This window comes from Hirundo rustica, chromosome 1 (assembly GCF_015227805.2).
Source record: "Hirundo rustica isolate bHirRus1 chromosome 1, bHirRus1.pri.v3, whole genome shotgun sequence".
Taxonomy (NCBI): Eukaryota; Metazoa; Chordata; class Aves; order Passeriformes; family Hirundinidae; genus Hirundo; species Hirundo rustica.
The window spans coordinates 61,150,204-61,178,200 of record NC_053450.1 but is presented as its reverse complement, the minus strand read 5'-3'; the positions used below and the strand labels follow the sequence as shown (position 1 = coordinate 61,178,200).

Here is a 27,997-nt window from a genome sequence, read left to right as displayed (position 1 = left end):
ATGGGAGTGTTTCATTTTGCTTCCTGGTGTGGAAAACATAACTGGAAAGACCCTAGTAGTGTCAAGTGTAGGTCATATGTAGGAGACAGAAATTGTGAAATGCGAGGAAATTTTGCCAACAACCCCTCCTCTGCAATTTTCTCTTGGGAAGTGAAGAAAGAATTATATGGGTATGAAAGTGCAAGCATGAAATTTTCTGAATATTCAGTCAAAGCCTTTGGAATAGGGAAATAAGTGGCACAAATGATGCTGTTGCCATTGGGCTCTGGGCTCTGGGACTACAACTCATGGTCCAGGAGTGATAGGAAGCCTTAATTCAATAAGGCTTACAAGTATCTACCAACTCTAACAGATTTGAAAAAAAATCAAGCATGTGTAGGAGCTTAGCTCACATCAGGCTTCTGTCCTTCCAGTTTTCCAGTTTATTGAAACCTTCTAGGTTATTTCAGTTTGGGTCAGAAGAGAAGTGTTCTCCAGAAGTGATGTTACTCTGTGGCTTCATCCTGAGGGTGACATGTGTAAGGGTGACACAGATCATACACAGTGTGTGGTTTCCGCGTGGGAAGGATTTACCACATTTCCTTGCTTATTTAAACCCCACAACTGATAGGCACCACAAAAGCTCCCACCATTTGATGCATGTTACATAAAAGGCTACAATGTACAGTCTGCCAGCCTGTGGCAGATGGCTTTCTGTACATAACACATAAACTTTGATGTTACCAAATTTCTGTAATAGCCATTTTATTTCTGCACAAATATACCGTCATCCATCCAATATTTTAAATGCACAAGGCACAATGTTCACCAAAGTAATGACTTCACACATATAAAGTGACCATCAGAAACACTTAGTAGCTGCACTCTGTGAGCACGGAGGGGACGTTTTTGAGGAGATGCTTATTCCTATCCTAGGAGAATGGGCAGGGCAGCATTTCATGGGGGCAGAACAGCAACCTCTCTTCTGAGCAGCTCATCTGCTGGTGAGCAGAGACATTGCTAAGGGGACCCACAAGACGCAGCAGCAAGCGAACATCACAAAGGAGTTGGTGGAGTGAGGAGGCCCCCATGCAGATCCCACTCTCCAGCCTGAAAGCACGGTGCCTCAGCTCCCCACCGCTCCCACAACCGTACAGAATGCACTTCTACGAGGAGCAGCAGGCAAATCTTTCAAGGGAAACACAATCACAAGCACTTCGCCAGCTATGGGTTAATTTTCAGCCCGAGACACAAAGCTAGTTCAGATTTCTGAATTTTCCCATCCTTGTTCACATCGCAGTGGTTGAGCAGGATCTGGCGGAACTTGTCCAGGTCCACCCCGCTAATGCTGGGCTGCAGGCAAAGAGAAAAAGAGTGCTGAGAGAGAAAATGGCTCTGGATTTCCCCAGCTTGCAAAGCAGGCCACCATGTAGCAAGTGGGAAAACTACCCTAGGAAGAATGACCAAAAGGCCCTACATCATCTCACATGCCATGGTGAAGCAAAGAGAAGATGGGGAAAGGGTGCCCTGCAAAAGCAGAAGGTGCATGGAACTGTAAGTGACTGTATAGAAATGCAGCATGACATTTGTGCTCAGTCAAGGCCATCAGTATGTGATCCATATAAAACAAAACTTCAGAAAGTTGTGCAATGCAGATCCCTGCTCTACCAGACCTGTGTTTTCTTTCATCTGGTTTCCTCTCTCAAACCTGCTGTGCAAGGACTAATGTGACATTTTTGTCAGCATACTGCCATTTTACAGGCTAGTCAGCAATAAATAAAAATACCTTTTGTGGATCAAGTTCATGTTGAAGACACATTTTACAGGCTACACTGTCTCAGTATGCTCCTAATGCTGTACTGCCTGCTCTGCTTCCCACATTCTCAGGAGGGGATCAAATTCACGTGCACATCTTGTGGTGTCCAAGGGCAATGCTGATGAAGGCCCTTAGGCAAAGTACAAATTTCCTCACACACTCACACACAGCACAAATCCAGCCTCCTGCCCGTCCTCACACCCTTCCCTGCACAATACATGGCCAGAACACACAAATGCAGACATCAGCACCCAGCTGCTGTTGTCTGCTCTCTCCTGAAGGGATGTGGCAGCACAGATATCTCACACTGTGTGGAAAGGCAACAGCTCAGGCTCAGAGGAACCTAAAGATCAGGTTCTGTTTGGGTCAAAAGCTCTATCTTAGACTGTGTCTGGAAACTCAAGATAATCCAATGAAGACAGACTCTTCTGTCCATCAGGAGCTGAAGAGACACACTGGGTATAGCATTCTTGATTACAGATAGACCTCAAGTAATTTTCAATTGTAGCCCTGAGATGAAGTAATGAACCATGAGGTCATTCTGGTGAGAACCACATCCAGAAAGAAATCCAGAAGAAAGAAATTGTGATGACCCATCCATATCATGTCATTCCATAACATCTGCTTAATTCAAAGTATGAACTAGAATGAACCTTTTAAAAACAGAGTCGCTGAGGGAAGCTGTATTAATTTGTGAGGCAGAATTTCTGTGATATGGTGAAATGCTCGACAGTATGTGTACTGAGATGGTGACATTCCCTTCTGCTGATGATCAACCCAAAATTTGACTCTATGTTCTTACTGGTGTCTCTGTGTACATAGCCTTTTCCAAAGCACTGATCTTTAAGAAAAACAGAGTATTAACAAACAGAGCCATGAAGATACCTTGACCAGTTCCATCATGTCTTTGACAAATCCATCCACTTCTGGGCCTTCAAGTGCTCCTGTTTTACTCTGAAAGAAGGAATAAACATCAAAACTCCCCAGTGAGTCAAAACCACTACAGTGTTTACTGGTCAGTACCACCACCGGGTCACCAAGCTTTGTAGCATAAAGTTCACAGAATCATGAAATGGTTTAGGTTGGAAGGGACAATAAGAATCATCCAATTCCAACCACGCCACCAGGGCCAGGGACAACTTCCACTAGCCCAGGTTGCTCAAAGCCTCATCCAAGCTGGCCTTGAACACTTCCAGGGTTGGGAAATCCACAGCTTCTCTGGGCAAGCCTGTTCCAGTGCTTTACTACCCTTACAGTAAAGAAGTATCCTAGTATCTAATATCTAAGATCCCTTTGTTTTTCCCAAGCCCACCAAATGGAAGCAACGTCTCCCACTACCCTGAGGGAGTTGTGTGACTGTCAGAAGCTGCACTGAATTGCTGATGTCTAACAGGCAGTTCAATGGTTGTGTCTGTCTTAAGCCAGACTCTCTAAACAGCCCTGGGTTTGGTATCAGAAGGGGGTTTATTTTTCATCACAGTGGTGATGCAGGTCCTGAACTGCCAGAGACCGTGAGCGCTAAAGCCACCATCTCCTCTGCCTCCCTTGCATCTCCTGCAGGAAAATGCAGCAGTGCTGGCTGTGGCAATGGAGAAAGTCGAAATGGAACCTTGACACAAGATATCTGAGCATTGCTCCTCTCTGTCCTTACTCTCCCTCTCCCAGTCTGGCATCTGGGCTCATGGGCCATGGCCTTGGGCACAGCTACCACTCCTCAGTGACTCCAGCAGCACTCAGCAGGAGGAAGAAGTCTCAGCAGCACATGCTAAATCTGTCATTTACAAACCACGAGGGAATGAACTGAATTGTGGGACTCACAACGTCATAGTGTGCAAAGATCTTCTCAAAATCTCTTCTCCTTTCTTCTGTGCTGCAAGCCTGCATACAGAGGGGACAAATGAAAAATTAAAGCAAAAATTTCAAGTTTGGACCCAAGTCATCTTAGCTGAGAGATGACTGAGGATCAATGTATCAAAAATTAGTGCTACTTACATCCATCTTAAATTGTAGAAGAAAATTTTCCTGGAGCGCCAGAATCCTGAATCGAGAGATTTAAATTATGATCTTTTCACATTACCATCTGCACATGAACTATTCTGAGCTCTCCTTGTTTGCAAAGCAAAGGGGTGTTAGATTAAAGGCCTACAAAAGAGAAAATGCCTGTGGAGTTATTTACAGAGGGCTGTTGTGGGAACACACACCTTCCTCCTGTCTGATGGGGCACAGAGGGTGCCCTTTGGTTCACCACAGACGTGCCTATTAGCACCATTGCTTCGCTCAGAGCATTTCTGGTGGTCCTGCACAACAGAGGGTGTCAGATTCTGAAGCAAGAGCTACCAGACTTGTAACTGGATTGCTGTGCTGCATTAAAGAAAGTGATTTATGGCTCTCTCTTGGGGGGAGACTTGGTGGTTGTAAAAGTAAAGGACAAAGTATTACTGGCCTGCGCACTAAGACTGGCAGAATTCCTCGCTTTTCATCTTCTAAAGCCTGTCAATCGCTGATAAACCCTTTTCTCTCTCCAACTGCTCTGATAACCCTGAGGCTTTTAGAGCCCATGGCACAAGACATGCTGAGCTGTGTCTGTACATGGAAGGATCTGGAGTCTGAGAAACGTCCTCAGACTGGAGTAGAGCCTCAGATGGCCTGGTTCCCAAAAGGGAACTGTATTTAAGGGAAAACTGTAACAGTAACCTCCTTTAGATATTCTCAGTCCTGCCTCAAGTTCTTCTCATATATTTCATGGTCAAAGGGAACAGCTGTGTGCACTGCAGTCATTTGTGCTGGCATTTTTTGGGATCTGAAGCAGAGAGTAACAGTGGCAAATGAGTGCCCTCACCCTCTAAACTGGTCTTTTAAGACCCGTATCTGCAAATTTAAAGTCCTATCCAACCAATGCACATAGTTTTACGGAGAGGCGTACTCTCTGTCTCTAGGTGGTGAAAATCATCTAAAAGCCTCTGAGGTATCAAGGACAGAGAAGAAACAGAGGCCCATAACTGAGTCCCCAGCTTCATTCACAAGCATCTCACCTTGGCCCTCCAAATTCTTTCCTACTGCCACTCTTTTGTGGCGGCACTTTCATTATTCAAAATGCAGTAAAAACTCTTTGCAACCTGTTACACATAATGATGAAAAATAAATGCATGTCTGTTGTGGGCCTGATATTTCTGGGCCTGAGAGATTTTAGCCTACTAGCAGTTGCTAACTTTTTCCCAAGGGAAAATTTCTCAAAAAAGCTTCTTCTCAAAACAACCTTGGCAAACAACTGTCCTTTCTCAAAACAATTTTTCTCCAGGTGGTGTTTTGCCATTTCTCTAGTTTCACCCATGGGATTAGAGAGGTGTCGTTCCTAATCACCAATCATGTTAAGTCTGTATCGGAACACCTTATAAAAGGTAGTAAGAATTAGACAATAAAGTTTTTTCTATACTCTTTGCCTTCTGAAATATTTGGAGTCTCTCATCTTTCTTTTGTGTCCTACAATGACAGTCTATGACCCTGTTGAAAGGATTGTCACCCTTCTTTTGGAGAAACAGAGCCACTTGTTGCTGGGAAGCACCTCAGATTATGCCAGAGCACGTTGATGTTGTACAGACAGATCCTGACATTGCTGCTGTCACTGGCTGGAGATTCTCAGATCATTGCAATGGGGACCATGTGTTGGAGAGGTAGGATCAGAGCAGATCTAATTCACAAGGAGGTAGAATTCAACTGCATGTCCCTAGAGGGAGAGCATCACCTTGCATGGATCTACCATTGTGAGCTGAAACGCCCCATCAATGTTACTAAATCATACCTGGCCAGGTCATTCAGGTCCAGTCGTCCATCTTTGTTTTTGTCAAAGATTTTCATCTATGAAATGAAGAAGACAGAGATAAACTAGATGGGCCATGAGGAGAACACACATACAAAAAAAAAAGCCAATATACATTTTGCTCAGCCCTGTGTCCTTCCCTCTGCTTGCTCAGGGTTCTTGCCCAAACCCTGGGCAGCATGGCATCCTGTGCTAGCACCAAGTGCAAGGGTGGCACAAGGGAATAGCAAAACCCACCAGCTTTCTGACAATAACAACTCAAAGCAACCAAATACCACTACCGCTCCCTTCCCACCTTACATGGCCATAGAGCATGTCTGCAGAACAGACCCTCAGAAACTAAATACTGACATTGAGTACTGGCCCTGAAAAAAAAAAAAAAGCCAGAAAAAGGGGGAAATTTCTAAACACTTCCACCTGGACTTCAGCCTTACCTTTGATTGTTGATGATGTGGCTTCTGAGCAGCTGAGGTGCAAATGCCACCTTCTAATCAGCGCTCAGGTCAGGATTTTACACCACTAAAGCTGTGGGGCTTGCTTGGCTCAAGGCATGCTGCTAGAATGCACTAACACTCGGAAGAAGGTTCAGGCTGCCAACATCAAGACATTAAATGTGAATTCAAAACTTAATCTTTTTCTTTTCCTGAATAGCATAATTTTGATGAGCCATCGCAAAAAAAAAAAAAAAAAAAAAAAAAAAAAAAAAAAAAAAAAAAAAAAAGAAGTCGTATTTGGTTCTGCATTTCTCTGCAAGGGACAAAAAAAGGGTCTGTTACAAAGAAAGGGGTGCGGGGGATGTTAAATGGGTTGCAAACCTGAATAACTCATGGCTCAAAGTTCTAGAAAAACATATATTCCACATTGTGTGTGTAGGGAAGATGAATATTTTACTATGACAGATTACCTTTCTATGTCAAATACTCAGTTCAGGAATATGCATTAATCTTACCTTGATAGATCACATATGCTTGTTTAGTGGTTGTGCAGAGTAATTGGTTCACTACAGATCTTTTGCGCACTGCACAGCTGCTGGAGAAGGCCCAGACCAGCCCCTATCTGACAAAGCTCAGAGCGACAGGATTATCCCCTATGACACAGCCTGAATGCGTGGGAGCCAGCAGCAAGTCCTGAGCCATTCCCAGGAATGGAGCCAGGGCAGAGCCTAATAATCATGTGAGAAAATGTAGCATCTGGAGAGCCGCCATTTCTCAGGGAGATTTTGCCTGTTCTGTCAGCTCTGCCTCTTCCCTGCCCACTGCTCAAGGGGAGCAAGGACAACAAGTCCATGGTAACCCTTTATTCTACCAGGTTTAGACTGAGATTCTGCAACAGACTCTATAGTATTAATTATTCTGAGTATTTTACACTTGTGAGGTTTGGGTGGAATTTTTGAAGAGGCATTTGGTATGGGCTCACCTTTCCTCCCACTGAAAGACAGCATGAAAGTCCTGTGAATGACTGAAGGCCCATGTTGGGATATTTAGAAAAATGGCATCATGAGAACCATATGGGTGTCCAGTGGCACAAAGAAAGCTATTTTCCCATTTAACTGGCCTCTGCCAAACATCTGCTCTGTGCAGAGCCATTAAATGATGGAGAAAAGACTTCTGAATCATCCTTTGCTCTAGAGCTGGAGAGATAAATAAAGCTGCCAGGCCAACCTGAGGACTTCCCTCTAGTTGCATCAGTCCAAGCTGTTCCCTTCCAGCTGATCTAACTTCTTGCATGATGCTTCCTGCCCCATTAGATCTCCTACAACAATATGGCACTTTCCCCTGGTCTCTGCTGGAGCAGCAGTGGGACAAGGCTAGAGGAAGGGGTGGGAGCAGAAGCTGCCTTTGCTGGTGCCACCAAGGGGAGAAATGTCCTTGCAATGACAGCCTCCCACTGCCATCAGAGAGATAAACCTGAGCCTTCAGTTCTTGGCTGGTAAAGGAGTTATTCTGCAGGTCTTAGGAAGTGATTAAAGTTCTTTCTAGAAATAAATAAGCCCAGATAACAATTTAAAAGCCTCCCTCCAAATGGACCATCAATGCCTAACCTGGTTTTGTCTATTGTTTGAGGAGGGAGAGAAATACCCCTACCCTACTACTTCTCTTCTGCATGCTCTCCACCACAGATGACTTTGCTACATCCAGCTTACATCATTGCTTTAAAATATGCTGCCGGAAGGAAGCTTATGGAGATATCCCCTAAATAGATGGCTAGAGAAAGTATCAGTATGTGTGTGGTGGGACTACCATAGTCCTTGGGCTCTACAATAACTTCTGTGCTTTTGAAAATGTCACTCTAAATCCCTTGTTTTGGGCCGCCAAGGAGTGTTAGTTACTCACATGGTCTGTAGGAACTCACCACAAAGCAGTGCAGCTGGTGGGGTGAGACACGACAGTATTTGCTGGGAAAGGACAGCTTTTGGTGGGAAACACAGGGCCCAGCTCTCAGCAACTCTGCTGCCAGGTCAGTGCAGCTCTGGCTGAAGGCACTGGTCTTTGGTTCATACAAAAATACAGTAACCTTACCAAAACACACTAAAACCTACTTCCTTTAGCAGTCTTTGTACCTCACTTGGATTCTCCTACATGTGTCTGAGCTCCTGAAAGTGGGTTTTATTTTCTCCCATTTCTGCTGCATCTCAGAATTACTGTCTTGAGACTAACATTCAGTACTTGAGCCTAGACTTCAAATTCAGATGTGTTTTTCTCTCTGTGATGCCTCAGAAAAGGAAACACTGAGTTTCTGGGAGAAGTTCAACTCTGATCACAATGTCCTGATCTCCATATGAGCTTATGGGGCCAGGACAGAGCTGGTGGTTTCCTGTCTAAGAATCTGATTTGGGGCACAATTTTCATTTCACATAGGCTTGTCTGGGACAAGTCTCATGTCTCTTTTCCAGTGAAACATCTCCAGCCTCATGTCCTTTTCCAGGGAATAAACAAATAAGCATCCCAGCATGGCTATCCTTGCCTTGGAACTTCATGTGTCCTGCATGCCATGCATCTGCTCTATGTTGTGGGTGCTGCCTATTTTCATGGTTTCAGAAGCTGCAAATAACCAGGAGGCTGAAGAGGTCTGTGCACTCTTAATGAAACAGACTAGATTAGAGATGGTGGTTTAGATGTGAAAGGCTTTCTGCTTCATTATCAATTTTGTGAGCATATGGTTTTCAATCCTACCCATTTCTGAACCCTTTACAATATTCCTGCAGCAGTGCGGATCCCATTAAAACATATTTAATAGAGAGGTAATAAAATCCTTGGTGAATTGTTTAATGGAAGGAAACATGCTCTTCTTGCACCCTGTCTTTCTGCTTGGAATTAAACTTCCAGTGACTGACCACGTTGGCATGCAGCTAACCAATTCTCCTCCCTGACCTCCTTCACTCAGCTCTGTAAGAGACAACCTTTGTGCCTTCTATTTGTTTGGCCTTTTTCTGCCACAGCTACCCTGAATACAATTTTCAAACATATGCAATATTTGGATCATCCATACCAGTCAACAGAAAGAAAAAAAGTCTGGCTGGAAGAGCTAGGCCAAGTTAATTCTCGCCCAGTGACTCTAACACATGAAAGATGGAAAACATGTAGGGAAGAAAGGCTAGTGTTCACTGAATTTGTTCAGGTACCACAGCTAATAAGATAGACCTAATCCTGTTATCGGGACAAGTGGAGCTCATGCATACCCTCTACAGGGCAATCATGTGCTGCATCACTTGGGGAACAGCCTGGGGAAATGTTTTTTTAATTAAACTTTCAAGTTTCAAGCATGTGAGTGTTTGATCCGATCTGCTAATTGTGTGCATGAGTACACAAAGGATGACAGAAGGTACCCACCCCATATGACAAAGCATACATCAGGGGAGAAGCAGATAATTGAAACGGTTATGAGGTTGTTTCTAATTTAAACTTTTGCCTTCACACACCATCTTGATATGTTAAATTTGATGGATTTTCAGTTTACACTCTTGAAAGGTATATTTACGCTGCCAGGCTGATATGAAACATCTCAATGTGGTTAAGGACAAGGTCTGGCATGTTTAAATAGCACTCAATTTTACTAAAAGCTCTGTTGCATCTAGCAGTATGCTTTATAAAATGATGCATTTCCTTTACTGTCAAGCTACCCCATGTTTTAAAGTGTTTGCACAAATTAATTCACTGACATTTTAATGGCAGTGCACCAAGGGCACACCCTCTGTTTGTTTGAATGTACTCCGAGGCACTCTGAGACAGACAGAGAATATGGAAGAGCTTGGTTTGCAAATAAAAGCTGTTACATCTTCATTTTTTTAAAGTGCAAAATCAAAACTGCCATCAGCTTTTAATTCAGCTAAGGAAGTACCTCTGCTTTCTCAGTCTAGTGTTGTAAAGGCCACTGAAACACCACAATATGGTAAACACACACATTCTTTGAAGAGCAATATAAATCTGAATTATTTTTCATGACAGAGATAAGGAAATAAGTAAACAACCAAAATAAAGAGTTCTGTGATCAGCAGACTCACTAAAACCTGCTTTTAGTGGTTCTCTTTCTCTGGTTTTCTTTCTTTGTGTGTAATAAAGTGGGACGCTGAGAGAGTCAGTTTTACTGGACCTCCTACTCTCAAAAATCTATTTTAATATATATATATCAGAGGCACTTATGCCCAACAGCTGAAACAGAAGTTGGCCAGGGAGTACAGAGGTTAATGAGACTGTAAAAAGACAGGCATTGGCCCAAGTTACAGGACTGCCTATGGCCTCTTTCTTTAGGGAAAGATGGGGTCACAAAGGCATTTACAGAGTGGCAGGAGGGCCCAGTGGCCAGCTAATTACCCTCAGGACAAAAGCTCAGTGTCCTGCCCAGCCAGACTACCTGTGTCACATAGACAAGTTCTTTAGTACAGGATTTCTGAGAGTGTTTTGATTCCTAAGAGACCAAGGCATTATCTGTTGGGATGTTCAAAAGCCTGCAGGCTCCTGAGTTCTGTTGGTTTTGATCTTCAGAAATGAATTTTGAGCTTAAATGGGATTTTCTGCTTCCCTTGGTTTATGCCAAGTGTGGTGCAAAATTGGAGGTGACAGCACCAGTAGCTTTAAATTGAGAAGGGACACTAGAGGCAGATTTGTGTCCATCAGCTGTGTGGGTCCTCTCAGGCACCTGGGAGAGAGGCCATCATGGGCCACTACCAGGAGGAGAAGGGATGAGCAAAGACTGCACTTTGGGAACCAATCTTGTCTGCTACACTCTACTCCTATGGCATTTCTAGAGCTTTGGGAAGTTTGCTTGGTGTGTTCACAAACATAACAAAATCTGTTTAGGCTTTTTTTTTAATACAATAAATATTTCTGTTTCCATTACACCTTTTGTTTGGTGGTCATAGGAGACTTTGTTAACACAGGTGGGCTAGCTTTACTACTAAGATGTTAAGGGTCTAAATCACCTGAATTTTCTGTGCTCTGGCTTTTATTTACCCACACGAGTACATTGGCATCAGATAGACTGAGCACAGATAGACTTTCACAGCCATGGAATTGACCACACTGAAATTCTGACACTGTCCTTGCCAAGGGACAGCCAGCAGCCACAAAAGCACCAGAAATCCCTCCAATGTACAATAAAGGTAGTCCACAGTGCATTCTTATGAACATGGATCATCCTCAGGGAGAAGACAACCTCTTTGCATTGAAAAGATGAGGACCCCTCAGCTGCAGGCTTGTGCACTCAGGGCACATAGCTCAGTGCCCAGGAGAATCTTTCAAAAAAAAACCCAGCAAAACCCTGGTGTCATTACAGCTGGGAAAAATATCTATTCTGACTTCTCTGGGGTTAAGATTTCATCCACAGTCATCACCATCTACAAGCTTTCAAATGCTGTAGTTCATGAGAAATACTTGTTATTAGTTACTGCACTTCCATTATTGCCTCTCTAGAATATAACCTGTGGTGGGCAAAGATGGCATGCTGGCTGGACAAGAACTATCCTTTGCATTTTACTGAAATATAATAATGCTCAGATTAAAGGAATTTTTTATGCTCCATCTGACATTATCAACATAAGGCAATGAAAAAAGTGAATGTCAGTGTTGCATGTGTGACTGGTTCAGCAGAATAAACAAATTGCTGAAGTTTGACTCAGAAATGAGCTTCTCTGCATGCAGATTGTAGACATTGGGATTACAAACTAGAGGTAACATGCTGCTATCTGAGAAGCTGCAGACTATCAGAAACCATATCTTAAATCTAGTTCAAATCCTGGCATTTACAATATTCTGCTTAAGTGCACAGCTGTGTGCATGCCCAGGTAAGGGAATCTGTCACTCATAAAAAAATGTTGCCAAATGCATATGTGAGATGAATATTTCTGAGCTGAAACTTCACCAGTAACCTACTAACAGCTTGACCTCGGGGGCTGAGGGGAGGTGGGAAGGATTGAAAAAGTTGTTCTACTGTCATCCTCAGTATTCTCTGTGAAGCATCAAGGGGGCTGATCTTCATTTCTCCAGCTTGTGTTAATTCAGGAAGGCAGAAAATCCTCACCTCGCTATTTAAACCCTCCATCCGTTTTCAGCTATGCTCACTCTGTCTCCTCTCCCAAAGCACACACTGCTGGACCCCTGGGGCCTCTTCTCAGGAGGCTCAGAGTAATACCAGGCTTCACTTCAACCTCTAAGCACTTGCTCCCTGCCAACAGCTCTTGGTCAGTGCCCATAGGAAGGCAACAAACCTACAAGTTTTCAAAGAGTCAGAACTGCAAGTGGGTACATGTAAATAATTATTAATACACACTTAATGACTATTAATACAAATATATATATCTGTGTAGGCATGGGAAAAAACCCAGAACAGTGTCTACAAAGGGACTTCCTCAGCACAGCATTGTCACTTCAACTGCCCCATGAACAGTCTTGAGAACTCAGATGTTCTTTTGTGACTTTCTCCAGAGACTTTAGTGTCTTCTAAGATTTGATCTAGCAGACTCGCAGAGTTTGTGCAATGCCAATGTGCTCATTACCTGTTGTCTTTATAGGAGTTCATCACCTGTTCATCAAATCCCTGATCTGTATCAGTGTTCTCTGAAGACAGGATGCCAAGGTCACAAGGAAACAGAGTAGCCTCTTAAGAAGTGGCTGCTAAGCAACCTGATAAAGTGATGTGCCTTTCCAGAGATGACAAATCTCTTCCAAAAGAAATACTCCCTCCCTCTTCTCAACATTTTTTTTTTTTTTTTTTAATGTGGTATGAGATCATTTATAGCAGCACAAGGGGTGAGAATTTAGCATGCCCTCATTGATTGATATGATAATCTACTCACACTGTTCATGAACTGCAAATACCCAGCACAGAACCAAAAAATGCTGCTTTTTTGTTTTTGTTTTTTTCTTCCCTCAGGCCTGGGCTAGCTTCTTTAAAATTATAGTTTTTGCCTTTTCCCCTTTATCTCTATCTCCAGAAGGCCCTAGGGTCCACTCAGGATACCAGTAGCTGCTTAAGATGTGTGCAGCCAGCTGTATGTGTACAGAAAAAAGGGCAGGGATCTGAATATACATTCCCGTGGAGACAGATGGGTTTACAGCTCCTTGGGACACAGCTTATTTCAAATGAATAATAATTACATTGGCCCTTAAAAGCCCTGAACTGGATAGATGGGCCACCCTGTAAGAGCCTGTAGTTGTGTACAGCAGAAGCAAGTCCTGCTCCCAAGGACTTTGTGCTCTAAAAAGATAAAAGGGTGGGAATGAGGCAATAGGGGAGAGAAATATGAGTATGTCCAATCTGCAGAAAAGGAATCACTGCTGCTGGTTGTCAAAGATAAAACAGAAAGTCTGTTGTCAGGAAAAAAATGGATGGGCCACTGTTCCATTTATTCTAAACAGTGGTGATGGTGGCCAAGTCCAGTGGGAGTGGGACTCTCACTCCATGTGGGAAAGGAGAGAGAAGCAGCAAAGGACTGCCACTACCCTGGGCCTTGACATCAAACCTTTGAGTCGCTTTTCCCTCTTTAATGCAGCCCTGCAAATGCAAGGCTGAATCTTTCTTCCCTCCTTGAAATTTTGCCTTCTTACTTCAGATAACTTCCTATGCAATCATTTGTGGAGTCTATCTGATACTATAGGATAATTTTCTGTTACATAGGGAACTCATATCCTCTATTTTATTCCAGGAAATCATACCATAAGATTATGCCTGTGGTAATTTCACACCCTGCCTTAGCTTTTGGGATCAGGTGTGTTTATAAACATCCTTGAACTTCTTAGCTTAGAGAAAAGACTTGCAAAGGAAAAAAAAAAAAACCAATCATCTGCCATATTCTCATTTTCTAATAAGCATTAACATCCCTGATTCTTTTGACATTGCAGCTTGGAAAACCTTTGTCCTCAGGAGCCAGATTTGCATTTCAGATCATAGATTTCCCTAGATATACAAAGCATCCCTTTTTCCAGATCAAATCTTATCTTCTAACACAGAGATTAGACTGCCTCTCTGGAGATACAAATCCCTTCTACAAGAAACCATGGGAATAGAAACCAGACCTCCTGGCTCTCAGCCCTGGGCTGCATTGATACCTAGGCTGCTTTGGGGTAGTGGAATCAGTGGAAACAGATCTTTCTTGGGAAATGAAAGGGAAGGAAAAGGAGTTGGAAATGAATCACCCACTGTCTACAAGCTTCAGATTGCCTATTCCCCAGCACCTGATCAGAGATTAAGCAGCAGGGATGGAAACCTTAATGGAGAAGAATGAAAGATATTTGCTACCAGCAAGTGCTACCAGAAAGATTTTTGTCTTAGCTGTAACTTCCAGGCTTTTTTGTTTTCAAATTCTGCCAGCTGGAAAATAATTTCTGCAGCTGGCAGTCCTCTCTCTTCACTGTCTTATAAATATGAAAATCAAAACATACACTCTTCTGTAACAGTACAGTTTCTCACATTGCTCTAAGGGGTTACATTTCTAGACACACACACATCACACATGCATAACGTGGTATTGCAAAATATGTGGGCAGCTCCTCGTTTGCTTGCACACTAAGCTGGTTTTTAGGTACAAACACAGATTTTATGCCAAGAAACAAGGCAGTCCCATCTGAAAACCATTTAGAAAATTGCAGTGATAGATGTCTGCTAGTGGAATTCAAATTATACCCTTGAAAATGACATCCAGAAATGAGATTTTCCCCCTTCTTTTCTTGTTTTTAGATGTTTAGATATAATAAGTTGCTCTGAAATCCAGGTGACTGATGCTAAACCCACATCAAATACTATGTTGTTGATTGCAGTATAAAAGCTATATTGTGATAAGCCAGATGGAGAATTGAAGCTTTCAACCTCTCAGTCTTTCAGGGAAGCAGCAGGGAGCCAGCAAGGCTTGCTGGGCTTTGCAGAGCAGAAAAACCAGATACCTGCATGTCTCGGGAGCAAAAGGATTTGCTAGGAGGAAGAGAGGAGAGAAGGGAGTGAATAAGCAAGAGATCTGGCTGAGGCTGAACTTATCCTCAAGAAGGACGCACCTCACCTATATTTAAGGAGGTTTAGATCTCGGCCTGCTTTGGTGTAATGTTGAGCTCTTTTCTCATAGGAAATTGTTCAACTCTCAGCAAAACTATTTGAAATGCATTCACAGCTGATGTGCAGTGCAAAGAACTGTTAGCAGCAGTGTCTGCTAACTCCCTGCAGGGATCTCTGACACACCTTTTAAGAGGACTTTTATGGCCTGGCAGACATTAACCCTAAAGAAGATTTTAAGCTGTACTCTGATCTAAACAACATTAATTCTATTTTCTCTTACCATAGTATCAGTATATTCTTCCAGCTTTACTTCAGCAACCATCTTGTTATGCTGCAAAAAGAGATCTCGCAGGAAATCCTGTAGTAAGAAAAGAGAGAAATTTTATCTCTAGAGTAAATTAAAGAAATAACAGTAGGAAATTCAATTCAAATTCAGCAGTGTTACACAAATCTAGTTGCATATTCCTGGTTAGTACTAATGTCTTCTGTTTGACAAAGTTCAATTTCTTTTAGCTGGAACTTTTTTTAACAAATAAGAAAGTAACTAAATTTCCCCAGAACAGGCATACTGGAATAGACTCATGAAATCAGCAAAAGACAGCGTAAATCCTGCACTATTTGCCAATTGATCTCAAATCAAAATATTTGCCATTCAGTAAAACACTCAAACCTCCTCTTACATCTTTGCTTGGGACACGGGCTGAAGTCACACACTGAGACTTCAGCACAGGATGTGTAGCCCAGGAGTGGATTTCTGTGATTGCTGGTTCAAAGTGTTCAAGTAATGGTTTCTGAACAGGCTCTCGCCTCAATAGCCTGAGTTTTAATGAGAAATCAGTGTTCAGAAAACCTGCGGGTTCAGGAAGAGATTGTGAAGAAATCCCCTTAATTAGACACCATAGCTTTGGCTCTGTTTAGCTGCAAGAAGCACATGTGCAAAGCCAAGGTGAGGCACTGCTTGTGGGACTCACTGGATGCCTCAGGTCACCAAGAAAACCGGGGTCATGGGAGAGGGCTGGCGGGAAGCAGGACATTGAGGGCAACAGCAAATCATCCTTCCTCCTGCAGGGCCCCTGAGACCACGCCAGAAGGCACAAGTCCTTCAACTTGCTATGAACAACCCAGAAATGCCATTTGTCAATCACACAAAACCAGCAAATTGGTAAAGGTGATGGAAGGGCTCCTATTGACATCAGTGAGCTGTAGGTCAAGCTCAAAGAGATTTGTTAGAATAACTTACTTTGAGTTCACCAGCTGAAATAAATCCACTGCTGTCAGCATCGTAACTGCGCCAGATCTGAATGGGGATAGATTGATGTGAGCATATATATATATTGCAGTTACTCATCTGCTCTGTGATAGATTGTAAAGATTCAAAGCAGAACTTCCATAATGACTAAGTTGTTGTATTAGCCAACATTTAATTAATTGTAGATGAAATAAAATAAACTTTTCACACAATAGCTCTTACTCACACTTGGATGCCGTACATGATACATGCTGCTATCACATGTTTAATGCAGACACATTGTCTCTAAAAGGAAGACAATGAAGACTGTTTTGTATTTCTTACCTAATTTGTACATGCAGCTTCTTTTGTTGCTCTGAATCAAGGCCATACATAATAGGCCATTGATCTGCAGAAGCCCCCAGCTTGTATGTGAAATAAAAGTAACTGCATGCGGTCTTGGAAAAAATTGAAATTTCATGTTGGGATACTTATGGGCAGAGATTAGAGGAAGATATGGCAAAGTTCTATGGGCTCGTTGACCCAGCTTATGGAGGTTTCCTCTCCATGCCCTAACAGTCTAATGTTTCAGGATAAAATAGTGCTTAAAATGTGCCTGCTCTGCTGTCTTGGTCTACACTGTATTGCAGGTGAGGAGCTGCAGGAGTGAATTGATGAGTGGGGATGTTCTGTCTGTGGTGGCATGACTGGTAGTTGGCTGAGAGTGTTTGTGAAATGCAATGAGTTCTCTGGGTACCCTTGGTCCAGTCCTAGGTACCGCTCCTCGGTTATACTGGTGTAAACAATGTAAAAACATCTCTACCTGAACACATGAAAACACATTTTGCTTCCACAATACCCATCTACTTGCCAAGCTGTGTGTTACAGAGGACAGAAGGGTTGGTGTTGAAGAAGCTGGTGGTGTGCAAGGGGGAGGAGGCAGCATAGAGATACAGACCCGCATGAATTCCACACTGTTGTCCAAGGGAGTTTCCCGTCGGAAAAGCAGAAGGAAGTTCTCATCATCCGGCAAGATCATATTTGCAAGCTGGATAAAAAATATTAAAAAAAAAAAAATCCCCACAACTAGAAAAAAAGCCACACCGTGAAAGTAAAAAAAGAAAAAAACTTGGGTAGCTGCTGACCCAGTATGTGAAATATAGGTTTGGCATGTTTGTCCCTTGGAAATAAACTCCAGACCAAAGGATCTGGCCAATGTAATACTCCATGAGTCATCTCCTCTACAACCAGGCTCTATCCTCCAGATCTCCCAAGTCTGATACAGGTCTTAATCACAGAATGGTTTGGGCTACAAGGGAGCTTTAAAGGCCATCCAATCTGACTCCCCTGCAATGGGCAGGCACATCTTCAACTAGATCAGGTTTTTCAGAGCCCCGTTCAACTTGACCTTTAATGTTTCTAGGGATGGGGCATCAACCAACTCCCTGGGCAACTCCTTTCAGTCCTTCACCACCTTCATTAAAAAAAGTCTTCTTAATCTACCCCCTTTCAGTTTAAAACTGTTTCCCCTTGTCCTATTGCTACAAACCCTAGAAAAACTCTGTTCTAATTCTCATCCTTCTATAAAAGAAATCCTGGGCTGGGGTTGGGGAGAGATACCTCCTGGATTTGCAAGCGTCCATCTGAGGTGACATCGTAGACAGACATGAATTGCTCCTTCATCCTCTGAACTTCTTCTTCTGTGATGGTGCCCTGCCATATGGAAAACAAAAAGTGCATGAAAATTGTTGAGGGCACCAGAAGACCTTCCTGGAAGAAATCTCTCCTCACTCACAGATAATCACCAGGATCACTGCATTCTTACAGCTTTTAAAAGCCCACAGACACACCATTGTGGATGAAGTTTTGGAAATAAGTCCTAAGCATATCTTTGAAGCTACTAAGCTTTCAGTTGGAAGATCAGTGTTTGGAAACCCCAAAATATTTCAGTGACACCTGCTTCTTTAGCCAGCTGTTCCCATTATATATCACTGGGGTTTGGTTTTGCTCAAGGGTGTGTTACAGCAGTCTCCATCCTGCTTGTTTTCAGTTTGTGCTTTTCAGGAAGATATCCTTATCCTTGAATGGCATCTCTGCAGTTCATTAGATCATCAGCCTTGAAAGGTGTCAGTGGAGGTAGACTGTTGCTCATTATTGCCTGTCAGCTGATTTAAAACCTGGCACCAAGCCCTGTCAATGTTTCTGGGTTAACAGCAAGAACAGAATTCCAAGCAATTGACATTCTTTTTCTATTTGCTCAACCCTGTAATTGATTTATACACAGTGAGGAGTTCTCCAGGCTTCTCAGGATATATGTTTTGACAGACATCACTGTGACAGGTGAAACACAATGCTTAGGTACATCAGGCACGGTTTCTTTAGCAGAAACCATGAGGGTACCCACTCTGACTGGACTACACAAAATACAATTCCCCCACCATGCAAAAAGGCTTCCGGTCATATGAGCTTTGTGGCTGGGCTGGGAAGCTCACCTAATCTTTCCTAAGCAATTAAATCCCTTGTTACCCTCAGCACCCACACTGCACAAGTCATAGCTTCTCTCCCAGTTGTGTGGGAGGTGGCCCTCTCTGGGAGGGGAGGGGAAGGAAGGGAGAAGGATAACCCATGCTGGATTGTGGCATACCTTTGTAGAAATTTTTACAAGACAATAAATTAACTTCTTCCCAATCCCTGAATAAAAGTCCTTCAAAAATTTTTATCATCTTTACAACTAAGTGGATGTGGGACTACAGCTCTTCCTTCCTGGATCTTCTAACCCAGTTTCTCATTCTTTCCAGCTGCTATTGAAGCTCCATTAGTTTGTACACTCCCTTATTTATTGCTGTGACACAAGACCATGAGTGACTTTCCCAAATTTACCCAGTGCTCAGCACCACACAGTGCGGTCTTTGGGGTGCATTTTTGCTGTGTAACACCAAGGGTGGCAGCTCTCAGTTTGGGGATGAAACACCAAGCAATGGATCCCATCAGGATGCACCCTGACAGGCCCCAGGACAAGTGGCTGAGTGGGTCCCAGGGCACGGCTGCAGGATCCTCCTTTCCCTTGGTAGTGTCCAGAAAGTCCTGTGAGTTTGGATATTGAGGCCACATCACTGAACACAGCACATCACTGAACACACACTTTGGTCTTCTTTCCCCTTGGTGTTATAACTCACCCTCATGCTATTTAAATTGTCTTCTAACAGCACCTTGACACTTTGAGACACCTCTCAGGAGTTAGGTGACCCTCTCAGTTTCCAGCTTCAATAAGCTTGCAAAATACTCTGAAATGATCCTCCCCTGAGCCCAGTAGGATGACTTATTTCCAAAATGACAATCACAGCTGATATTTGAAAAGTGTGCTATGCATTTCAAACTAGTCATTTGTTAAAATGCTTATTGCTCAACTTGGTATCAGCTATTACCCCCCACTTCACTGAGCTTTCTGCAGCAGGAACACTTGTTACCTGTGTAAAAATAGGACAGCCTCCTTCTTTTTATAAACTGATTTAAACTATGGGATACATCAAGTAAATGCCTGGAATACTTACCGTATTTACACAGCTCCAAAAGCTTTTAGTCCGAGGGGTTACACTACAGTGGATTTTTCAATTTGGACAATCTTTCTCTCTTCATAAATATTCTACTTATTAAATACAACTGGTAATAGTTCTACCAAAATCCAGCCTTTACTCACAAAGAATAAAATAATAAAACACAAACTGGCTTTCTCAAGATGCATGTTCAAGGCAAAATTACTTCTATATTAAAAAATTTTACACTAAATACAATACACCTTGTGTTACAACCATTAGGTTTCAAAGAGGACCTTTCTCATTACCAAAAAATCCCAGAAGACTGAAAAAAAAACCCCTAACAGATCAAATAAGACATTCCAAACAGAAATTAAGGTTGGGAGACCTGGTGTTCAAGATTGACCTACTAGTGGTGCAAACAAGTATCTTGCTCTATTTTCCTTTCTATTCAAAAAACATTTAAAAGGCTGGAAAAAACCCACAGACTACCTGATCTCTTCCCCTTGTCCAAGCAAGGACATGATCTGGAGATTCACCTCACCCCATCAGCAAGGAGGCTGGGGCTGCACAAGTAGTTGGGAGGGGACACAGCCAGGACAGCTGACCCCAAATGATATACCACACCATATAGCATGGTGCTCAGCATGTAGAGCTGGGGGGAAAAGGAGAAAAGAAAGATGTTTGAAGTGTAGTGCTTGTCTTCTGAGGTCAGCATGATGGAACTTTCCTGGACATGGCTGAACAGCTGCCTGCCCATGGCAAGGGCTGAATGAATTATTTGTTTTGCCTTGACTTGTGCCCTTGGGTTTTGCTTTACCTATTAAAATATCTTTATCTCAACCCATGTGTTTTTTTACTTTACTTTTCTGATTCCCTCTCCCATTTCACTGGGGGGTGAGTGAGTGAGTGAGTGAGTGGCTGTGTGGGGCTGCCTGCTGGGTTAAACCCTGATGTAACAAATAGCAGCATACAAAAATGTGCCTCTTCTCTCATAAGATGGAACAGGAAGAAATGTCTTTGCAGCAAGTAAACCTCTGCAGCTGAGCACATCTTTCATTATCAGAAAGCACTGTCTTGCTTATATTGCCTGTCTCAAGCAACAGATCCTTAACCAGTTTCAAAGGTTTGCAAAGCTTTCCTTTTTGTGAGGGCTTAAGTGAGTGTCCTTGCATCCTCTCCAGCCACTCTGTACAGAGAAGCTCCTTGTAATTCCTTGTTTTCCCTGGTGCATGCACCTCCCTGAGTTTGTGGGTGATGTGTGGTTTCCAAAGGCTTTTTGCATGTTCTCACTGCAGCCAGGAAAGAAATCTTTACTACTTACCATGAGGAGAAGGCTATGTCATTTTTAGTCTCATAAAAGAACACAGTTTAAAATATTGCTGTGACTTTGTTCACGTATTTTTCAGGTTTAACAAGTAAATTTCTTACAACAGATGTTCTTCCTCAGAGTTTTACAGAGAAAAGCTTCTGTGCTTCAAATTGCCATAACAAATGAATTTTCTACTTTTTCCTTTCCATGTCCAGTCTCATCTTCCCTTTTGTGAAAACCTGTTAGAAGTATCTGTAGCATCACAAAGGTAATCTGGTTTTTAATAGTGTTTGTAATCACAGAAATGGCATGATCATGTATTTTTTAAATTTGTACACCATTTATTTTCTTTGTCATGGCTGATAATGATTGTTTGGAAACCTGGCTGTAATCTGTCTTCTTAGTTAATCCATTCCTTTTATATTGTTTCAGTATTTGTCTAATGCTGACTAATTAAATTTTTGCTCCTAAAAGCATTCATGTGCTTGGCAGAATATTGTCTTGATGAAAACACAACTATGGGTCACTTAGTTTGGGGGCAAAAAGTGAATGTATGGAGCACTGCAGAGCCTTTCTGACTTGATGAAATGGGATGTCTCATTTAATTCCTGCTGGTCAAGAAAACCTTATAATAAACTGATTTATTTTTCCTTCTTGATACGATTTTAGAAACAAGCCACTATATTGATTAAGGTATAAAAAAGATGAAACTACATTTAGGTGAGTATTATACCCTGTTTCTTGAAAAGAATTTTCTGAAAATGCTGGCTCAAACAAGTGTCTTCCAGTGTTTCAGCCAAATATGACAGAAAGGCCAAGGGTCCCACAGATATCAGATATCACAAAATCTATGAAAATAAATCGTGTCTGCCAAGAAGGAGAGTGGGAAAACAGAATCAGCAACTATTATTGTGCCAAAAGCTACGCAGTACAGATATAAGGCCAGCAGGGACCAGATGAGAGGCATCAGTAATGTAAACTTTGACTTTAGAAGAAGAACATTTCGGTTTTGGGCCAGACTTTTCTTCATTGTAAAATCTAATCTCATGAATGACTTTGTTACCCTCATGCAGTTGTAGGTTGGATTGCCTGCATAATAGTGGTATATCACCCCACATCTCCAGGGCAAATTTCTCCTTTCATTTAACTTCAGTGCTATCACTTGAATTTGGCCCTGTACTTGGTTAGGATTTACTGTACTCCTGCATGCAACAATAGATTGAATTGGGTCAGCGGTCTCAAAGGATGAAGTCAGGAGAGTCTTCGTCAGATCTCTGTGACCCTCTGGCACGATCCAAGGTCCCCTGCTTCGTGATTGATTGATACCAAGTCCAGGTGCTGGCCATTGTTCTTAGTGGTTTCAGTCTGTTTTTATGATGGTTCACTGACTCCACTTTTTCTATAAACAAGCTCATAATATAACAGTTAGCTCTAGCTTGGGCATCTAATAATCATTAACCTACCATTTACTAATCTAACTTACATTTTGATCAATATAAATTGCTTCTAACCCTTAGCTAAAATCTTAACTCTTTAAAGCCATGTCTCAAGATGAGCACTTACCCTGTCATCCCACATCACATTTTTGGTTCCTTTTTTATGTCTCATCAGCACAAATGTGGGAAAGCTTTTTTCCCTGTAGTAGACACCAGCATCCAACAAAGGCTGCTGCAGCTTTCCCTGTGCCATCATGGTTTTGTGGTTAGGTTTTTGGACAGGTTCATAAAGAAATAACTGTTTGGCAATAATCAGAATGATAGAATGGTTTGGGTTGAAAGGAACCTCAAAAATCATCCAGTTCCAACATCTTTCTCTAGAGAAGGTTGCTCAAAGCCCCATTCAACTGGAACTCTCCCAGGGATGGGGCATCCATAGGTTCTTTGGGCAACCTGTTCCAAGGCCTCTCCACCCTAACAGGAAAGGAGCCAGAATTGCCTGGGAGTTAGAATTCTGAAATATTCTGGGTGTGGATGCAAGCTGATTGGTTTCTGCTAGGGGTCTTCTTGCTGTTCACCTGCTGGTCACCATTGACTTCTATGTCTCTTGGGGTGGTAAAGCACAGGGGAAATCTGCTTTGGATGATTTTCAGGCTGGCTGATATTTTGGCCATTAAACTTTGTTTGACTAGCTGTTGCATTCCTGACCATGCTAAATTATGCATATTATTTAGACAGACAATGCAGTGTTCAAGGCAAGGATGAAGTGCAAGTGTAGCTGTAGGGTGCTTCTATTCTTTGGAAGTAAAAAGCAAAGACGAATCCTTAATGGCTGCTCAGAGTGAGGTCCAGAGGATTAACTTCAGTCCCTCCCAGTCATAACTATCCATCTGGTTTTCAGGCAGGAGGGATTTAAACAAAGCTAATACGTGTCTTGTCTGATCAAATTTATACTTCAACAGTTGTTGTGGTCTCCTAAACGCTTACAGTTAGGTGAAGGCAACCATCGTTCATCTGAAAGCTTTCTATCTAATTTGCATATAATTTAAGCAATGTTAAATACCTTTCTAAGAAAGCCCAATGGCAATGTGAATTTCTCTCCATATCTGCCCAGACATAGGTTTTAAGGAAAATTTCAGTAATCCAACCCCAAAATTTATAGCCGTTCCTCCATAAAACCCTTATCTAATTATTATGAGACTATACATAAAGCATCATTAAAACCATAGGAAAGAGTGAGCAAGGAAGATTCTTAATGATCTTGATACAGAAAAGAGAGTTACAGGAATATAAGAGAGAAATGCAGGAGCTGTAGTTCCTGTTCTAATAAAATTACTTCTTTGATGCTGAAAGAAACTGTCCTTTCCACTGAGCTTTCACCTCAGTATAAGAACTTTTAGAAAATGCATGGAAAGAGATGCTATAGTGTAGAAGAAAGAGGTTTATGTGAAAGAGCAGATGACAGCCCAGGTAGCTCACAGCAGCCATGCAGTAGCAGGTTGGAAGCTGGAGGCTCAAATGGTTAGAGAGAAGTCACAGCAGTGATAAGAGAAACAGGTGGATAATACCAGCAACTCAAAAATGTAATGCTGGTGGGGGGATTATGCACACTTGGAAACTGAAGGGATTTTTTTAGGACGAGGATAAGATAGAACTGGGATGAATAGGATAGGATAGGTATTCCAGTTGGAAGGGATCTACAACAACCATCTAGCCCAATTGTTGGACTGCTTTGGGGCTGGACTACAGTTAAAGTTGTTGTTAAGTGCATTGTCCAAATGCCTCCAGCAATCACCCATTGTGGGAGGAGAAGGGACAGGAAGCAGCATCTGGGATTTGGTTGGTTTACTACAGGCCTATCTTCGTCCCAAAGTTTTCACTTGCCCCCCACAAATGTTGATGGTTCAATAAAAGACAATGAATTGGCCTCCTCACTGGATGCTATTTCAAGTTTCTTTCTTTGCTCAGAGGTGTCAGGAAGAGCTGTGTCTCTCAGCTTCCCAGCAGGCTCATTTTTTGCATTGTTTTCCCAGCTGCTCCCATCCCCTGGCATTTAGTGTCAGCTGGGGATGCTGCAGAGTAACTGGGAAGAAAACCAGAGCTGAAGGACCACAGCGGTCATTAAGAAAAATAACAACTTAGAGAACGCAGGGTGAAAAAATATAATTATGAAGCCATTCTCTATTCAAGCAGAGACAACTTCCAGTGCTGATAACATTATTTATCACTTGTACAGTCACTAATTAATCCTTGTGATACATCTGTATGTTGTGCCAGTGTATTGCTGTCTCCCCCTTTTACTGTGCAAGGAAACCAAGACCTTAAAAACCAAAAGAAGTAAAGGTCAAGATGAGTGGTACAGCAGAGAGATGCTCGGTCCCAGCTCACTGCTTTTATCACAGAGGATGCTTTCTGTCACAGTAAAACCAGTGCAAAGGGAACCCTTTACCCCTCCTGCCATAATCACAAGCCTGTACAATATAAATTATGTGAAAAAGAGAAAATGCTCGTTGTTAGACAAACTCATTGTACAAAGGTAGTAAAGACGTTTGTTTAACTTGGTGCTCAAGTGACCCCCATATCCAGGGGAGTGGGCAGAGGACTACTCTCAGCCTCCCAGGGTAAAGCTCCCCTTGGGTTTTCTGCCACAAAGACAGCCTGCTCTGCCTGCAGCCTGCCATGTAGTTTTATCCCTAATACTTATTACCAGAGCAGAAATACAGCCAAAAATAGGCAAGAAGACTAGAGGGGGAAAAAAATCCAAAAGCATCTGAAAGCCTGCCTCAGCACCCTGAAATTTAGTGAGCACCATCCTCCACAATTAGCTTATTTCTTCTGCTTAATAGAAGGAGAGGGAGTTGGTTCTTTCTCCATTCAGTTTGTCTAAAACTATTTTTTTTAATGGCAAAACTTAGACAGCAGAAGCAAAGGAGTTGCAAATCAGGGTGCCGAGTTAAGCTGGAGTCATTCAAGCAGGCACTTCTAACGAGCAATAAAACTACTATTGATTTCTTAAAGCAGCAAGTTCATTGTTAGAACACCCTCCTTTTGCAAGTTCTGTGTGCTGATAAATGACACAATGTAATGGAGCTCACATTGATATCAGCAAGACCACAAAAACTGCTGTAACACACCAGGTTTGCTGCTCAGGTGGTGTGACACTGTCCCGGGACCTCAAGTGAGGGATGCACAAGGGCAGCTAGGGGCTAGAGTGGGGCTCACATCCTTAGGAAGCTGCCTTCAGCATGAGATCTCTGGTCAACCTCAGATTTTATCAGCTCACTCCAGAGAACCCCAATTGGAGGTCTCTTGCTTCAGCTACCCCCTGCAGCACTGAGCTCTGCAGCCTCATTTGAAGTGTCTCCTTCGATATGTCATGTTTGCTGTCACTGAGTTTGTTTGAGCATGCTTTGTGTTGCTGTTTCAATACACCAAGACTAGCAGCTCTCAATTTCATCTTTTGTTCCTGGCTAAACAATCATGAGCTTTATGATTTCTCTTTAAATCAGCTTTTCTGTGTCCTTAAAGATTCTTATTGCTGAATCTTTTTTTATCTGTTTGAAGCTTTTTCATGTGCTTATCTGTTCATGTAACCATCCATGCTCTGAAAGACATTTCTGCAGAAACTGCCAATATTTCAATACAAATTTACTTGCAAATGAAATAAAAATACTTACAGCGTCTGTTTTTTTGTTTACTGTAGCCCTAAAGATCCAAGAATACTAATTGGCTTGTAGAGTACAGTTCTGATTTTACACTTGATACTCATGAATTTATGTCTTTTATCGGCTACCTTTTCTCTCTTTGTTAATTAGCTTTTCCTTAAAGGAATTGTTTCACCTCTGGTTTTTGGCACACCCTCTCCTTCCGTTTGGAAGATATTTCCTCCTTTTCCTATCTGGGCACACACTGTGTGAAAATGTTACTATGTCCTTTGTATGCTTCTGAGTGCTGGCCTGAGTGGCTGGATTTCTCCTTCACTGATGGTGGCACTCATAGGCAAGGTATGACCTGGAGCCAAGGAAAGCAGCCCCTGTAAATTGTAGTGCAACTTCTGTTTGTATGGAGATGCAGATAATAAGAGAGGGGAAATGCTGCCAAAACCAGGAAAGGAAACCAGGGGAGAAGCCCAGAAACACTGTAGAGCTGGGTCTGGATCTTAGAAGCGAGAGAATTGATTCTCATTTGGCTTTTAGCCATTTGTGGCAATATAGACAGAAACCTTCATCCTAAGCACCATTTAAAATTAATGACAATAAATTTGTTAAAAATTGACCTGGGAAAGAAACCTATCATGTTAGCAAAACTAATCAGCACAGGCTTGAACAAATAAACCACGGACATTGCCCTCCCGCCTAACCAGCCAGGCTTTGTGCCGGAGCTTTTTCACTTGTTTCTACTCAACAACAGTAAATGACTTTCTCTCCACGCTGCCAACCAGATGGTGCCAACTGCAATCCCCCCTTGACCAGCAGCTGTTGGGCTGGAAGCAGCTGATCGATCTGCTCAGCTGACTGCACTCGTTGTACGTGCTTAAATGCCACCCTGTTGCCAAGAGAAAAGCTCTTTACCTCAGGATTGCTAAGGAAGTCGACAATCAGGGAACGACAGACACAAACCGTCTCTCAGCATAACTTTTTTGCTTGGACCTGATGCACAACTAATGCGGCACGGTACTTACTTCTGGTCCCATTTTCTCCAGGAGATGATGAAAAAAATCGTCAAGCTCCTTCCCTTCTATGTAACCGTTGTCTAAATAAAAAGCAAATACTAATGGTCAGGGGTACTGCCTGAGTTCCAGGAACCATGTCACTGGCTGCATGCAGGTAGCTCAAGGCTTCAGGATCGGGATCTCAGCTGGGGAGCCTGCCTGCCCGCTCAGGGGAGCCCCATGTCCTATTCAGTTTCATCCATTCACTTCTGTGTGAGGGCTGGACACAGCAGCAGTGCTCCCTTCGGAGACTTCTTATGGAAAACTTTTCAGAAACAAAAACAAATCCCTAAACTGGGACCAAAAAAAAAGGGAGCAGCAGATGAAACGGGGAAGCGATGAAAAGGCAAAACTTTTAGGATGAAAAGAAGGATTTACAGCTGTGATATTCATGATGAGGTGGAAGAGGGGGGCTCGAAAACACCTGCAGGACCTCGTGGGGGCGAACCTGGACGTGACGGCCGCATGTGCAGCATCCCGGGCACCCACACTGCACCCACCCGCCCTGACGGCACCCACGCCGGCGGGCAGACCCCTGCACGGCAGCCGGCGGGCCCGGCACCCGCGCACCCCTCAGCCGGCTCCCCCCATGCCTGTCCCCACTTGCCGTCGGCATCGAAGCGCCGCCAGGCCCCGAGGAAGGCGGCGGCGTCCAGGCGCCCGTCGCCGGCGCTCTCCATGGTGC

The 27,997-nt window shown here is 42.9% G+C and overlaps 1 protein-coding gene across 1 annotated transcript; it reads right to left on the bottom strand.

The window, feature by feature from the left end:
- Positions 1 to 150: 150 nt before the first annotated feature.
- On the bottom strand, positions 151 to 27,997 carry SCGN (secretagogin, EF-hand calcium binding protein). Its single transcript, XM_040071131.2, has 11 exons — positions 27,920 to 27,997; positions 27,283 to 27,353; positions 17,941 to 18,033; positions 17,279 to 17,368; positions 16,333 to 16,389; positions 15,373 to 15,450; positions 5,595 to 5,650; positions 3,788 to 3,833; positions 3,614 to 3,673; positions 2,681 to 2,749; positions 151 to 1,332 (listed from the first exon to the last, which is right to left on the bottom strand). Exons 1-11 carry the CDS (start codon positions 27,990 to 27,992, stop codon positions 1,204 to 1,206), a joined length of 822 nt encoding a protein of 273 aa, XP_039927065.1. The 5' UTR covers positions 27,993 to 27,997; the 3' UTR covers positions 151 to 1,203.